We start from the raw sequence: 15408 nt of genomic DNA, 5'->3' as shown, positions 1-15408 counted from the left end.
AATCATCTCTGGTGTACATATCTGTACAGTGATGATATTTACCTCAGAACAGTAACAATATCACTGGCTGTTTCCGCCTTCGCTTTGAGACATTGCTCTAATTGTTCTAGTTCAGCACTCAATCTTCCCGGAACGCAACCAGCGTTGTGCAGAGGACCAGCCAGTCCTAATATTTTTGGTTTGAGTATACATTGACTGTAATACTGAGCAAATAGTTCAGAAATTTCCGCATTTCCATAGATTTTGTGACATTCGTCAATGATCAACAAATTCACGTTTTGTAGGTCTAGATATCCACAAACAACAACATCCAACCATTGTCGACCGTTCGTAATTAAAACCTGGTACTGTTCCACTATCTGCTCCCAATCAAGATTATCGTTTCCATTCACATATACCACTTTCAAATCTGTAAGATTTCGGATCAGGTGATATGCAGAATCATTATTTGTAATGTAAACAGTCCATTTACGATTTGTGGAGCTTCTCAACTGGAAACCCAACTCATGAATAAGTTTTAAGGCAATAAATTCTTTGGAAGAATTGTGAGCCAAACAGAGAATTAAATTTTTTTCTCTTGCGGATGCAAGCAGTTCCACCTGATAGTCTCGAGGAGTAAGCGTTGTTGTATGTATGTTGTCAGTCCAATAATAAGCCATTCCGCTGATACGTATTTCAATTATCATCGGAATGAACACAACACACCGGTCCACCGTTTAATTGAAATGTTGTCATGTTATCTGAAGTTTTTATCCTATACTGGCTTGTATACTTTTTAACATTCTTCACACACTAATAATTTAATTTAGTTTAATAAAAGAACCTCGCATAAGAATTCACCGAACCTATCCCTTTAGCGGCTCTTACACGATCATTAAAAGTGTCATTACTAAAAAGTAATGTCATTTTTAATGAACGTATAAGGACAGTAATGATGAATTCTCCATACAAATTTGAAATGTCATTACTTTAGTAATCATTAAAAATGACATTAACAATTCTCATGTAAGTGCCGCTTTTTGTTTACATTTCATGATAACAGCAGAGATGCCAGGTGAAAATTTCAAATTTCTTTAGACAGGGTTGTAAAAGTCTGTAAATCCGAAAAAATGTCTGCGGGCTTAAATTTCTCTATAAACTATTATACACCAAACTGGATTGACGAGCAAAACAAAACATCGAAGCAATTTTCAAAAATTTGTAAATTTTGACGAAAGTCTGCTAAAAACTCGATTTTTAGAAGTATGCAAAAGAGTGCAACAAAAAATGTTTGCAGTGCTATATAAGAAATCTGCAAATTTGCAGACAAATCTGCAAACCTGGCATCTCTGGATAACAGTATTTATTACACTGATAAAAATCGACATGTTGGACTAATGTGTTCTACACTTAATTTCGCCGCATACGAGTCGACACTTTAATTGCAAGTGTAAGTCTCTTCAAAACTAATTCAAATAAAATAATATTGATTTCTATTTAAAATACACTTGAATTCAATCAAACAAACAGGTGATTTCTTTCAAACATATGACACTTGGTATTCAATTCGCTCGACACTTACATTCGAATCGTCAGACAAATAAATATGAACTTATGAAAATTCTTTAAATTCAAAAGATTTATACCTATAATTATCATTAATACTTTTTCATATCAGGTGAATTTAAATTTATAATTGAAATGTCATCATTTAGATATCGACTTTTAAATAATTTGTTAAACATAGTTTATTGAATATTGCCCAAATTTTCAATATTTTAGTATAGAATTTTCATTTCGCCAACTGACACAAGACCGTAGAAGAATTGAACGATTTTGTTAGGTAATCTCCAATTCCATTACCTGAAGACGTGAACATTTTATGAGTCATGCAAACAAAAACAAATTAATATTATCTAATGAATTTTTAAACGGTGAATTTTTTGCTGCCATGCGATAAAATATTTTTCATTATTCTCAAATACCAACTGCTTGTTCATGATTTCTTGTTTATTTTCATTGAGCGATGAAAATAAACAAACAGAAACGGTCACTTGCTGATACGATGTTTCGAAAAGTCACCGACAATGTAATCGATATAATTACTGTTTAATATTTTTAAGATATGTGATAGAAAACCTGATCCAATCAGTCTCACGAAGATTCTGGTAGCCATTTTTGTTAAAACTTTTTTACTTAATGCTTGAAACTTAGTACTGCCGCAATTGTCAGGGAATATAAAGACTATTAAGAAAACATATATACTTCAATGAAGCGACACTTCAAACTGACATGTTGCGACATTGATCTCTGTCATACAGTTACACACTTTAGTCTCATGTTCAAATCATTCTATATCAACAAGTCTGCACTTAATGTTAATATGTGATGACATTTGATTGAGCCATATGACAACACACTTTACTTTTATGCGCTAGAATTTTGAAGCACGATACACCCTTGCGCGTATTTCGTGAATTGGCTGGTTTCAGCGGCTAAGATAAATCTGCGGGCAATTATCTTGTCTCATGTACTATTTCCAGTAGTAAACAGTTCGGAAACCACTTAAAATAACAAAAATAACAGCTTCCCTCTTCCCTTCATCCTGTTTGTTGGCATGGAACACGGAGGGCAAAACTTACGTAAACAAATGGAATGACAGTTTCGCCCTTTATAGTTTTTTGTATTACTTAGATTAAGATTTTTGTAGAAACTTAAATTTTAGGCAAAATTGTAGGTTTTTGAAGTATGCTAGATATTTTCATAGAAAATCTGTATTGATTCGTATAAAATATCTGTATTTATCTGTATTCGCTAATAAAATGAAATCTCTACAATACAATTATGTTAAAAGGTGTTATTCCAATAGATTATGGTTATAGAGTGGTAGATTAAATTTCATATCTTATATTATATTCATCGACGAAATTTTATAGTTTTTTTTCCTATTAACAACAATTGAATTATGGTGCTATATACTTGTCTAATTTGAAAATGTTCACTTCATAAGACAAGTCAGGTAATACAACTGTCAGTCTGGCAATAATGTTTCATGATGCCAAGACTTGTCTAACTTTTAAGTTCAATTTAGTTACAAATTTTAATATACATGGATTTCAGTGTTCTTCATAAATATCTGCACAACAAATATATATTTTAAAAAGTGATTTGTACGTTGATTCCTATACGTTTATCTCGTCATTACAATCAAATACTAATAAATAGCTCAAATACTAATAGATAGTTTAATTTTTTCCTTAATACTTTTGGTGAAATCTGTATAAATCTGTATTAAATTTAAGAAATCTGTACTCTGTATTAAATCTGTATGCGCATGTAAAAATCTGTATCATACAGATAAATCTGTATAAATGGCATCTCTGGTAGAGATACAGATTTTTAAAAGGTGTCAATTTTTAACAGTGTAGAGACTGTATACACTCAAAAAAATCCACACATTAATCTTATGTAAAAAATCACATACACTGAGCAAAATACAATCAGAAAAAATGGCGCAAATTGGCTCATGGGCATCCTGACAATGGTAGTCATCTCGAATATAATATATATTCATAATCGTCTTTTAAACCATGTATCCATTTATGGTAACATTATTATACTGTGAACATATTTACATGGTAGCAATAACTATTTCGCTTCTCATAAATATGAAGGCTCGAGAGCAATTTCACCTTACTAGAAATAGTTATCGACGACTTGTGATTTTAACTATTTATTTTATATTTGAGATGACTACCATTGTCATGATTACTATGCCAGAAAAGTCATAAATACAAATAGTTTAGTTAAGTCGTAGTCTTTGTTGTCTAGTAATTTATACAATACAGATGGTGAATAGTCATATATCATGATTGTTGCTACTATTTAAGAGTATAGTTAAAATGACAATGAAAAACAGGCTACGGTTACTATGGTATTTTTCTCAGCGTAGATATGCATGTAATAAGTTAAGAAACCCTTACCACAGACTAACAGACATGACAGTATGAGTAAATTCCTATAAAAATAATTTTTCGTGATGCACTAGTTCCAAATACAAATAATAATACCCCTAAGTCCCATACAAACGAACCGCCAATGTTTGGTTCACAGCCTGAACAAGTAAGCCTAGAAAATTACTCCCTTTCATTGCGATAGTTTGAAAATGTGGAAGGAGATCGTTTCTGGCAACGCTTTATGCTAGTTGCTACGGTGCAAAACAAACTTGTTTGTTTATATTTATCGTTGCTGTATTAAACTGCAACAATCAGCCTAGATATCGCCGGCACTAGCACAAAAGATGAAAAATGAACACAAACACCCACGAATCTACAAATATCAATACAGCTAGTAGTATATTCATGGTGGCTTAACTATTCTAGATAATTGTTTAACTTATATTTCGCTTGTGATCTTGATTATCAGATAAAAATTGTTTGTTTATTTATTTTTCACTATAATAAACAGTAACTATGGTGAACTTGTTCTTACCATTCAGTGTTGCTAGTTTTATAGAAAACTCGTTAAAGTACATTGTCACTCTGACAGCGTATCATGACAGTGTACCGCACGATGCAAAATGTGTCCTTGAAAATTTGTCGAAGTATTCCGTATTATAATTTGTATTTGCTAGTTCCACCTATATTGTACTGCGCGAACTATTTACTATCGGTACATCACTTGTGATATGTGAAAGTTTTTTTACTAGTTGGTTTCCCCTCGTTTGTCAACACCGATCAGCTGCTTGCAGGGATGCCTGATTTCATCATAATATTTGAAAATGAATCATCACAATAAATTATTGGATTACGTTGATAATATAATTAATTTTTTTAGCGATGTTGGAGGGTAACCATTTATTTTTCTCAACGTTGCTCATCTAGATTATTTTTATTGTGTTGGTAATTTTCATCCGAAATCGACAGTTTCATCAGTAACGACTGTTTTTCAGGGAAACCGCGTTGTAATGAAACTGGACGTTCATTAATTTTCATGTCGGTCAAACTCGAATCACTTGAGTCCGACGGAGAAGAACATTCAAATATCGTTATGAAGTAGACTAGTGGACATCTACCGGACATCTAATGATCATCCAAGCAGTTGTCACAGTCTGAATAGCAGTCGCAGTTCTCTGGATCACAACTGCAAATAATCTATGCAGTATTGGAAGTGTTTAATTAGTTTAATGTATACACATAATTTTAACATAACATATTCTTGTACTTAAATTACTTAAATATTTTTGGACTTTTTTACATGTTTTACTGATCTTCACCGTTGTCGAATCAAACGTGTTGATTTTTGTGAACGAAAATGTTTTACCCCATATAGTCTTTAGCATATGTGGGTTAACTAGCAGCTTTTCAAAGTAAAGTCGGTTATCAGGTTCAAGGTCGGTTATCAACTTATCAGCAATCTTTACTTCCACGTTCCGGTTCCCTTGATATCAACAATGAAACGGAGTATGTTTTCGTGTCTCATGAACAGATTTATGTTCCCGGGACCAGGATGCTTCTTCGTTGGTTAGGAAAAAAGGTGACTTTTTTACCACGGCAATACCTTATCTAATCTCTTCCAGACCATTTAAATTTATTTGGCAAATTTTCGGAGCAAAAGCAACGAGAAACCTGAATCCGACTCTCTACTCTACCGAATCAGCCAACGAGAAAATGTTAGAATTACACACTGAAGCCATCAGGTGGCAAATCTTCCTTTTTCCGCGTTTTTTGTATGTGACGTAGACAGTAATAGACAATACCATAGCTTCCGAACAGATTATCACCGATGCCAGTAAAGCCGAAATGTGTTAGCTATGCTAAGTTAGCCATCGGGGGCAGGAAAATCATATTCGAATTGATTTTCAATGAATTTTCAGAGATTAGACACCGACTTTGCCCTGAGAGAAAGAGTGATAGGACCGATTTGTCTCCAGTATGGTCATTTTGTTATTTACCTGTAGCAAACTGTTTGTTTATTTGTGTTGGACCTCCTTGGCAACTAGGTCGTAGCAACTAAACAGTGTTGCTCGAAAAGATTATTTTTATTATTATTATTGATTTTGAATAACAGTCACCATAACCTTGGTTACTGCATATCGAAGGCAAGATGAATGTAAACAAAATAAATTTCAGATCGGTTATTATATTACGGAACATTTTAATGGATTTACCTGACTCGAGCGGAATGTAAAAATTGAGGAGTTTGAGTTATGGCTTTTATAAAGCCAAGTTCAAAATTCAGGTCTTGACTTGAAACCGTTGTGTGAGAAGGAAGACATGGAAATGACCGACAACGAGCTAGTGCTCTGCGGTACCTGCATAACGTACGGTAAAATGATTTCATTGTGGAATTTCACTAGTAATCCTCGAATAGTGGCCAACAAGGTGAAATACTGTTTCTACTGCTGCGCAATCAACCGACACAAAACAATTTTGACACCGGTATATTACACCGAATCCTACTGCCCAGAAAAGCTAGCAGTTGAAGTGTACGGATGAATCGCTGGAAGCAGATCATTGTCCTCGTTCGTTGGTTTCATCCATAGTTTCGATTAAATTCCGAAAATCGATTTCATTGAAATGCATTTCTGCTTAATTTGGACAAAGTTGAACTCGAGAAGATTATTTTTATCATTTACAAGGGGTCGCTAGATTTGTGGTAACTGACGGTGAATCGTTAGCGAACAGTTTTAATGCTGATTTTTCTTCGGAGTGCCTGGTCGTGTCGTCGGTCTTGATGACAGACAGGATGTTTTTGATAGGGTAACGTGGCGACATCATGACATATGCGTGTACTGTCCCAACTAAAGGAATATTCGAAATGACCGTTAAAATGATTGAAGAATCTAATTTGAGTTTCCTGTCTGTTAGTCTGTGCCCTTACGTTGGGTTTCCCACTTAGCATAATTGAAACCACTGAATTTATATTGAAAACATCTATGGTTTATGATGCATGGTTTCAAAACCGGATATTGAAACGGCAAGAAACGACGTATTCTTGCATTCTTAATTTCAATAAGAATATTCCGAGAATGAAAACACAGTGAGCTGCAAGAAGTATTATTTTCACTCGAATGTTTGAAAACTCAACCGACGACACGACCAGACACTCCGTATAAAAATTTGCATAAAAAGTGTTTTTTATTGATTTACCACCAGTTATCAAAAATTGAACGGCCCCTTGAATGTTATAAAAACAATCTTCTCAAGCAACACTGTTTTGGTTGCTACAGAGTAGTTGCCAAGGAACCTAGCTATAAATAAATAAACGATTAAAAATTTATGAAATGTTTTTCAGTTCTGTTTGTGCGGCCTCTTCGTTTCAAGAGAAAAAGTAATTCCAGAGAGCATTGCGATTGTGAAATTACATAGTCAGTCGACGACACGACCTGCCACTCGCTTTTAAAACTGTATCGTAAATCGAGCTACCCCTCAGTAACTGGTAATGTCAAAATGATATCTTATGAAAAATGTTTGAAATTGGCAACGCGGTCTGAGAAATTGTTGTTTTCGAAATAACAGTTACAGTAACCCTAGTTACCATTGTTTATCTTTTCACAGCTAGCGGACTAGCTAGAGTGAAGAAAATTTCATCGTGAGACCAAAATGGTCTGCAACCCATTGAGGCACTCAGATTAACGTATATGACCCCGAATGTTGGTGATATGCTGCAATTTCGAAATTCGGTGAAAAGTCCCGATCGTGATTGCCGTTATTTTTTTACTTTTAATGCAAATGTACTAGAACAGCTTAAATTATTTATATTTCGAATGTTTTTCGATCCAAATTTTTGTACATTTTTAATCAGATTTCGCGAATTTCAAATGACTTCACCAATATTTAAATTATATAAAAATGCAACAATAAATAAACGATTAAGGTACCGGTGAAACATGCTGTTACAATTACAATCAAATTTAATCAACCGGTCTATTAGTAAATCATATTTCAAACCTCCGGAATAAATAAAAATGTAAAATGATGAAATCTATTTTTGTTGTGCTCGTATTACAGCAAGTCGTTTTGTAAGTAAATAGTTCTTGAGCGTGCTTTGTTGGTCGTGAGATAATTTGTTTTGCTACCGATTATCATTAGGCAGATGGTGTTTTCCGTGGAATGATTCTTATAATGAATCTCTTTTTAAACGCCTGTAGAAGCCGAGACAATCTGTGGGTGGCTTGACAGGGACATTATCCTATCATTCAAATATTGTTGATAGATACGTAGAAAGGAAATTCAGTGGTAAATATAGGCGGATATGTTCCATTTTGATAGATCACCATCACATCCTCATATTGTTATCTCCATAATAACTGGTACATTCCTACAATGAATATATTTTAGCCTAACTTGATATATGTTAAACTGTTCTACTTATAATACATCTTTTAAAGTATTACCTGTTTGTTTATTATGCCGTGCATGGCGACTATTTCGTAGCAACCACAGCAGTGATGCTTGTAAAATATATTTTTATTATTACCTAGGGGTTTTTCAATATTCGATAACTGGCGGTAAATCGCACACGAACACTTTTTATTCCGATGTTGCTTCGGAGTGTCTGGTCGTGTCGTCGTAGTCAGTGCTAGCTAAACAGAAATCAAAAGCAGAAAAAGTAAGTGATAAACCTTTTGAATTGAAATTTTGCTTCGATGAATGCAAAACATGGAGTATACATAGCTCTCGATAGCATTCGAAACAATTCTCTTTCTCTTGTTTTTCATTCAATTAATACGGGTTTCTACTTCTTTTAGGTCACAATCTCCTAAAATGAACCTAAAATTGGACATGAAAAGCGAACTTGTACTGTCATTGCCACCCATTTCCATTATTGCTTAAACGCAACCATACGATAAAGATTAGATATTACAGGAAACCTATCAATTGAATGGACCCTCATCATGATGCAAAAGGCTCGCAGTTTAAGAGCACTTAGTGCAGATGCCGGAAATATTTAAAAACACTTTATGCTTTAGTATGTATGCTATGAAGTAAAAATATTATATGTAATTAGATTTTGTTAATTATTAAATGCTCAATGGCTCTCGCAATTGTAAAATACGTTGTTATGTCGTAAATATATTTAACCGTATTGATCTGATTGAATAGTCTAGATGATCTTGTCTGGTAGTGATTGCGAATTGATGATAATCAATGTAAGTAATCCAAAATAAACTTAGTGTTAAATATCTTTGGTTAAAATATGTGCCATGCATTTAACTATAATTTAAAAAAAATCTCCCATCGAATTTTCGCAGAATTTTTTTTACCGGATAGATAGTCCATAGAAAAATGGGGACATGTTTTAAAAGAAACAGCAATATAGGACGAGTGCTAATTATCTCCAAAATAGTGCAAGTGTTATGTAGTTTAGTAGTGAAACGTTTCGCTGAGAACCAGGAATAAAGATATCGCTATATTTGCGCTAGCATTAGTACCGAACATTGAGCGTAACTTACTTTTGCTGTATTATTTCTCACTACAATTGAATAAAAAACAAAACTTTGTTTGGTATGGAAATTAGATTTGTTTACATTCCCAATCATGCCTACAATCAATGATAACCATGGCTATAGTAACCGTTATTCAAAATCAATAGTTTTTGGCCTATGTTGCCAGTTACTGAAAAAATTTAAGCAAACTCGTTTTGACATTACGAGTTACTGGGGGGTAGTTAAATTTATGATACAGTTTTGATAGACGAGTGGCAGGTCGTGTCGTCGACTCAACGCTTACTCTAATGTATGATTAAATGTGACAGAACTCATGGCCCAAGTAAATTCTTTTCAAATCTATACTCAAATTTTGACATATTGTTCCAGTTTATGAATTTGAGTAATCGCAACTCAAACTAGGAGTTATGTTCAAAGATCGTGTTTAGAATATTTGTACTGCTGAATTCTTTCTGTAATATTTGAAAATCTAACCTGGCATCTCTGCCACCGTCGTTTGACAGGCGAGATATTTTGTATTCAATCCCGCCAATCGCATTTCGTTGGATTGTCGCTGGCACAAAAATTAACCGTCGTTTTTAACTAGTGTTATTCTCTTTCGCGTGCTTCGGGCATAATTTTAAAGAAGTTTGCGTTTTTTTGTGTTTGTAGCTAGAATTATTTAAAATAGTTGTTAACATTTAATTATAAGTCAATCTAATTCGGAGGATTCTCAGTGTATCCATAGTGATGGTGTGTGAAATCTGAAATCTAACTAGTTGATAATGGAACTATCAATTATTGCTCAGTTCGATGAGCTCCGACGATGCTCGGATGTGTTGCGTGAGGGAACGGCAGAATTAGGTAAATTATTTTAATTTTGTTTGCTTAGTTTTGTTTCGTTCATGTTCACGTTCTTTTTAGAATTTCTCAAGTTTGTACAACTTCAAGATGAATGTCGCTTACAATGGCTGAAAGCCGTTCAAGAAGCTCAGAGATTACAGCGTGAACTTGATTCAGCTTTAAGGCAGATGTCTGATCTGGATACAAAACTGTTTCTTGCGCGCAAGCTGCTTGACGAGGAAAGTAAAGCAAGGAAACGTGCTGAACACGAAAGAGATGCTATCGTGAGTTTTGTCAAGTTTGTGAACGTTACTTTCAAATGATGTATACATTTACTTTCATTGATTCTAGGAGAAAAAAATGGGAGCTGTTTATGATATCATGAAGAACGAACAAGACATTAAAAATGAAACAAGAGAAAGACTTGCTTTTATGAATGCATATTCTTATAAACGTAAATCGGCGCACGATCGAGGGGACAAACTCGGAAATGATATTAATTCCACTGGATCTTTTTTGTCAGATTTATCCCTAACTCAATCGGAAGATGATTTTGCCAATGTAAAAACCAACAGAAACAGCTCTTGGAGAAGGCATCGGCCGTCCTACTCTGCTGCTGTCGGTGTAGGAAGTAAGCGATCTCGCCTTAGTCAAGATGCTTCTAAAAGAATAAGTACCAGTGAAAGCAAGAAAGTCATTGAGCTTGGTCCGAATGAAAAAATTGTGGCACATACAAAAGTGTCTGTTCCTCAAGACGATGGACCAATTTTAGCAGAATCCATTATTCAGGCAATGCCTCCACAACATAACGGTTCATTTGAGCAACAAAAAGCGACTCCTAAGAATATCATAGAATCTAAGGAGAACGTATCGCCTAACCCTTTCAAGACGCCCTCGAAGTAAGCTGAAGTATCCAGTTAAAACTTTCCGTAATAAATGTAAATTTATTTCAGAACCGACTCCAAGTTCTCGAAGATGAATATGTTTACGCCATCTGCTCCTCCAATTGAAGAAGTGGAACCGGTTTTTAATGGAAACAACATGACTCCAACTGTAAAGCGTAGTATTATGAGACAGCACGCGTTTGCTGGAAAAACATTTCTTAAGTATTCCGAGACTTGTACGCAATGTCAACAAAGGTAAATATTTAGTGTAGTTGTCTCTTGTGTATAACTTATTTCATATCCTGCAGAATACGTTTTGGATCCGTTGGTTTACGATGTCGGGAATGTAAGGCTGTAGTTCACTCGGATTGCAGGGATCGGCTGACGATTGCTTGCGTGCCTCAGAGCTCTGGAACACCAACACTTAAAGGTAATCAAGCGGGCTGTTTATCGGATTATACGCCGAATGTTGGTCCAATGATACCTGGGCTTATTGTACATTGCGTCAATGAGATAGAAACAAGAGGGTTGACCGAAGTGGGCATCTACCGTGTTTCCGGATCAGAACGAGAAGTTCGCACGTTAAAGGAAAAATTCCTTCGTGGTAAAACCGTACCTAACCTGACGAATATCGACATTCATGTACTTTGTGGATGTATAAAAGACTTTTTACGTTCACTTCGAGAACCACTCATCCCGCAAGCATTATGGATGGACTTTTCGAACGCAGTTCAAGTGACATCTAACAAACAGAAGCAGAAAGAACTATTCGATGCTATTGCCAGATTACCCCAGCCTAATCGCGACACGTTGGCTTATCTAATACAACATTTTCAGCGAATAGCTGAGTGCAAGGATGTCAAAATGCCTTTGGAAAATCTCGCAAAAGTTTTCGCCCCTACGATCATTGGTTACTCAAATGCCAAACTTGATACTCATGTGGTGTTCGCCGAGACAGTCATTCAGTGTAATGTAAGTATTAGTGTGTGTCATTCTTCGACGAGTTTATCTTTGGTAATTGATCCCTTTGTTATTTCTTTTACAAAAAATAGTATATTTTTAGATGAATCAATTTGCAATATGAGAATATTCAAGAATAATGAGAAAGTCACCTGTGAATTTTAATACGTTTATTTCCTTACAGATTATGGATAGTTTGCTAAATATACCAACCGATTACTGGTCACAATTTGTTAACGTCGAGGAAAATACACAGGAAGAAGAACAAAAGCAGTGCGCTGCATTGGCGATGAAGAGTTATCTTGGTAATAATAAAAATAATGAAGATTATCTTCTTCTAATCGATTTTTTATTTTTTTAACACAGGTACGCCATTATTGAAGAGTAGTAAACGAGAGCGTAAATTTTATGCAACACCGCCTTATCCGTCTAAAAAAAAGTGAAGATAGTAGAAATAACTTTCATCGATTAGTACTTATGTGTTAATGTTTTGTAAGTGATAATCTTGCATTTGTTTCTGAATCAATGTAAATGCTGCACATAATTACTGTATTAAATCATAAAGTAAAAAACATCTAGAGATCTGTCTCTGATGGTTTTTCGAAGAGCCGTTAGTGACAGAAGCTATCTGCTGACAAACGGTTGTGTAAATTCACCAACAATGTATAGACATTTTTTTTCGTTTCACTTAACCACTGCATGTACTCGATGTAGTACACCCATCCTGTATTTTAGTGTATCACTACAGTAAAGTTTCTAAGATTATTTACATTTGTATGACACTCAAAGGTATTTGGCTTACTATTTTCTTAATATTTGAACAAACTCATTACGTTTCCTATCGTAGAAATAAAGTAAAATTGAGTTCATACAAAATGGAGTAGAATTATTTTTTGTTAATAGAGTCGTCAAACGAGTCCGTGTTGTGGTTTAATATATAGTATGCGTCTATTTTCTTTTAGTGGGTTCACTTCACACGAAAGACATGAATTTCACTGTATAGTTTGTTCCAGTATAAAATACGGGCACTTTAAAATGATGTGTAAAATACAATAGGATTCAATAATAATCACTACAGCGGATAGAAAAACATATGTGTAGTGAAAATGAACATGAATTGCATTTAATGTGTGAACTTCTTTATACAATTACTAGTTCTTTGCTTGATATAAGAATGCACATTGAATTGAAGACTTTTTTCATTTGATACAACCGTTTCCGTTATTATCAGTGTTAAGGTTACTTTCATATTTAATAGTCATATGTCCCATACAATAAAAGTCACTATTGTCAATATGGATGTATATTTCATGTGTTTTGATTACTCATTGGAATATTACATTGTTCTGATGCGAAGATATTACATCTTTAATTTCTATTTTTCATTCAACCTCTAATGTGTTCATTATTTTTACGTTTCGTCTTTGACTCATCAGTGCAGAGCAGTTCAAATTGAACTGCTTAGTGCTAAACTCGGCAGTTCAATTTGAACCGCTAAGCAGACGTAAAGTTTCTGCTATTTACAGAACACTTTTTTTTTTGCAACGAAGTGCAATGTCTTTTCTGACGTGCCGAACGAAAACGTGTTTTCGACTATTTCTGGCCGATGCAGGTATGGTCATTTAGGGGTTAGCCAAATTTTGTGCTAGGGCACATAACCGTTTTCATTATTTTTACGTTTCGTCTTTGACTCATCAGTGCAGAGCAGTTCAAATTGAACTGCTTAGTGCTAAACTCGGCAGTTCAATTTGAACCGCTAAGCAGACGTAAAGTTTCTGCTATTTACAGAACACTTTTTTTTTTTTTTTGCAACGAAGTGCAATGTCTTTTCTGACGTGCCGAACGAAAACGTGTTTTCGACTATTTCTGGCCGATGCAGGTATGGTCATTTAGGGGTTAGCCAAATTTTGTGCTAGGACATTGCACTTCGTTGCAAAAAAAAAAAAAAGTGTTCTGTAAATAGCAGAAACTTTACGTCTGCTTAGCGGTTCAAATTGAACTGCCGAGTTTAGCACTAAGCAGTTCAATTTGAACTGCTCTGCACTGATGAGTCAAAGACGAAACGTAAAAATAATGAAAACGGTTATGTGCCCTAGCACAAAATTTGGCTAACCCCTAAATGACCATACCTGCATCGGCCAGAAATAGTCGAAAACACGTTTTCGTTCGGCACGTCAGAAAAGACATTGCACTTCGTTGCAAAAAAAAAAAAAAAAAGTGTTCTGTAAATAGCAGAAACTTTACGTCTGCTTAGCGGTTCAAATTGAACTGCCGAGTTTAGCACTAAGCAGTTCAATTTGAACTGCTCTGCACTGATGAGTCAAAGACGAAACGTAAAAATAATGAAAACGGTTATGTGCCCTAGCACAAAATTTGGCTAACCCCTAAATGACTCTAATGTGTTGTTTTAGTAGTAATCATATGCTTTTCTATTGATTTATTATCTTTATGTCAGGAATTTAATACCAGAAGCTAGAATTAGAATACTAGAACTTCTTCATTCGTTGTAGTGGTGCTTCCTTTAAGTACATTTTTATATTTGTTTAGGCAATATTTTTTTTATATTCTCTCACAATTCTTGCAATACTTACTCACAGAGAACAGACATTCGTGTATCTCAATGTGTGTAATATATTCAACGCTTAAAGAACAGACATCTAAGCTAGTATAAACCTTTTTCAAAAAACCTGTGTAAAGTATACAAGTAAAAATCCGTTAAAACTCACCGTTGCGCGTGAATTTGCACGCATGAAGTACCCTTGTATAGAGGCTCGAACGCAAGAGCCCATAAGCGATTGCCTAGTGATCACCTTCCTGAAGATATTTCATTCCAAAAATGAAGTCATTAATTGAGAGTGTGAAATTAGGATTTTGAACCACTGTACACTAGTGTAGCACAACGCCACAAGCGAAATCGGTACGTTGTGAGCATCGTTCGTAAATGCGGTGTTGTGCATTCTTCATCCTTACCAACACATACCGGTACCGGTGTGGTTTATAACCCAGATTTTCTTAGCTCTCGCCATTAGTGCATTAGCAGATTATCGCCCTTATTCTGAATAACGTCGTATCGTTTTTTCGCTCGTATTTCATTTTGTATTCCCCATAACGCTAGCAAAATCAAAGGTAGCTATGATTCGATCGAACCACATTCGATCGAAAAATCAATACGTCGTTATTCAGAATAAGGGCGTATGTTGATCTGCTAATGCTACGTCACGGATCAACATAATCCGCTAAGCAGACGTAAAGTATTTGCTACGTACAAATCACTTGCTTAGGTCCTTCCTGACGTCCCGAAAGTACGAAACA

At 34.9% G+C, this 15408-nt stretch overlaps 2 protein-coding genes across 2 annotated transcripts in view; one reads left to right on the top strand and one right to left on the bottom strand.

Moving 5' to 3' along the window:
* LOC131425106 (endoribonuclease Dcr-1) overlaps positions 1-858 on the bottom strand; it is a 36858-nt gene extending 36000 nt beyond the window's left edge. Inside the window, exon 1 of the mRNA XM_058586701.1 lies at positions 43-858. Coding sequence (XP_058442684.1) covers positions 43-686 — 644 coding nt within the window. The 5' untranslated portion in view covers positions 687-858. The remainder of the gene's footprint in view (positions 1-42) is intronic.
* Positions 859-9874: 9016 nt separating this feature from the next.
* Positions 9875-13339, top strand: LOC131425107 (rac GTPase-activating protein 1). Its single transcript, XM_058586702.1, has 7 exons — positions 9875-10273; positions 10334-10536; positions 10604-11151; positions 11206-11391; positions 11445-12108; positions 12281-12401; positions 12463-13339. The coding sequence occupies exons 1-7, from the start codon at positions 10195-10197 to the stop codon at positions 12537-12539; spliced, it is 1878 nt and encodes a 625-aa protein (XP_058442685.1). The 5' UTR covers positions 9875-10194; the 3' UTR covers positions 12540-13339.
* Positions 13340-15408: the final 2069 nt, after the last annotated feature.

This window comes from Malaya genurostris, chromosome 1, assembly GCF_030247185.1.
Source record: "Malaya genurostris strain Urasoe2022 chromosome 1, Malgen_1.1, whole genome shotgun sequence".
NCBI classification, from domain to species: domain Eukaryota; kingdom Metazoa; phylum Arthropoda; class Insecta; order Diptera; family Culicidae; genus Malaya; species Malaya genurostris.
This window is presented reverse-complemented; position numbering and strand designations above follow the sequence as displayed.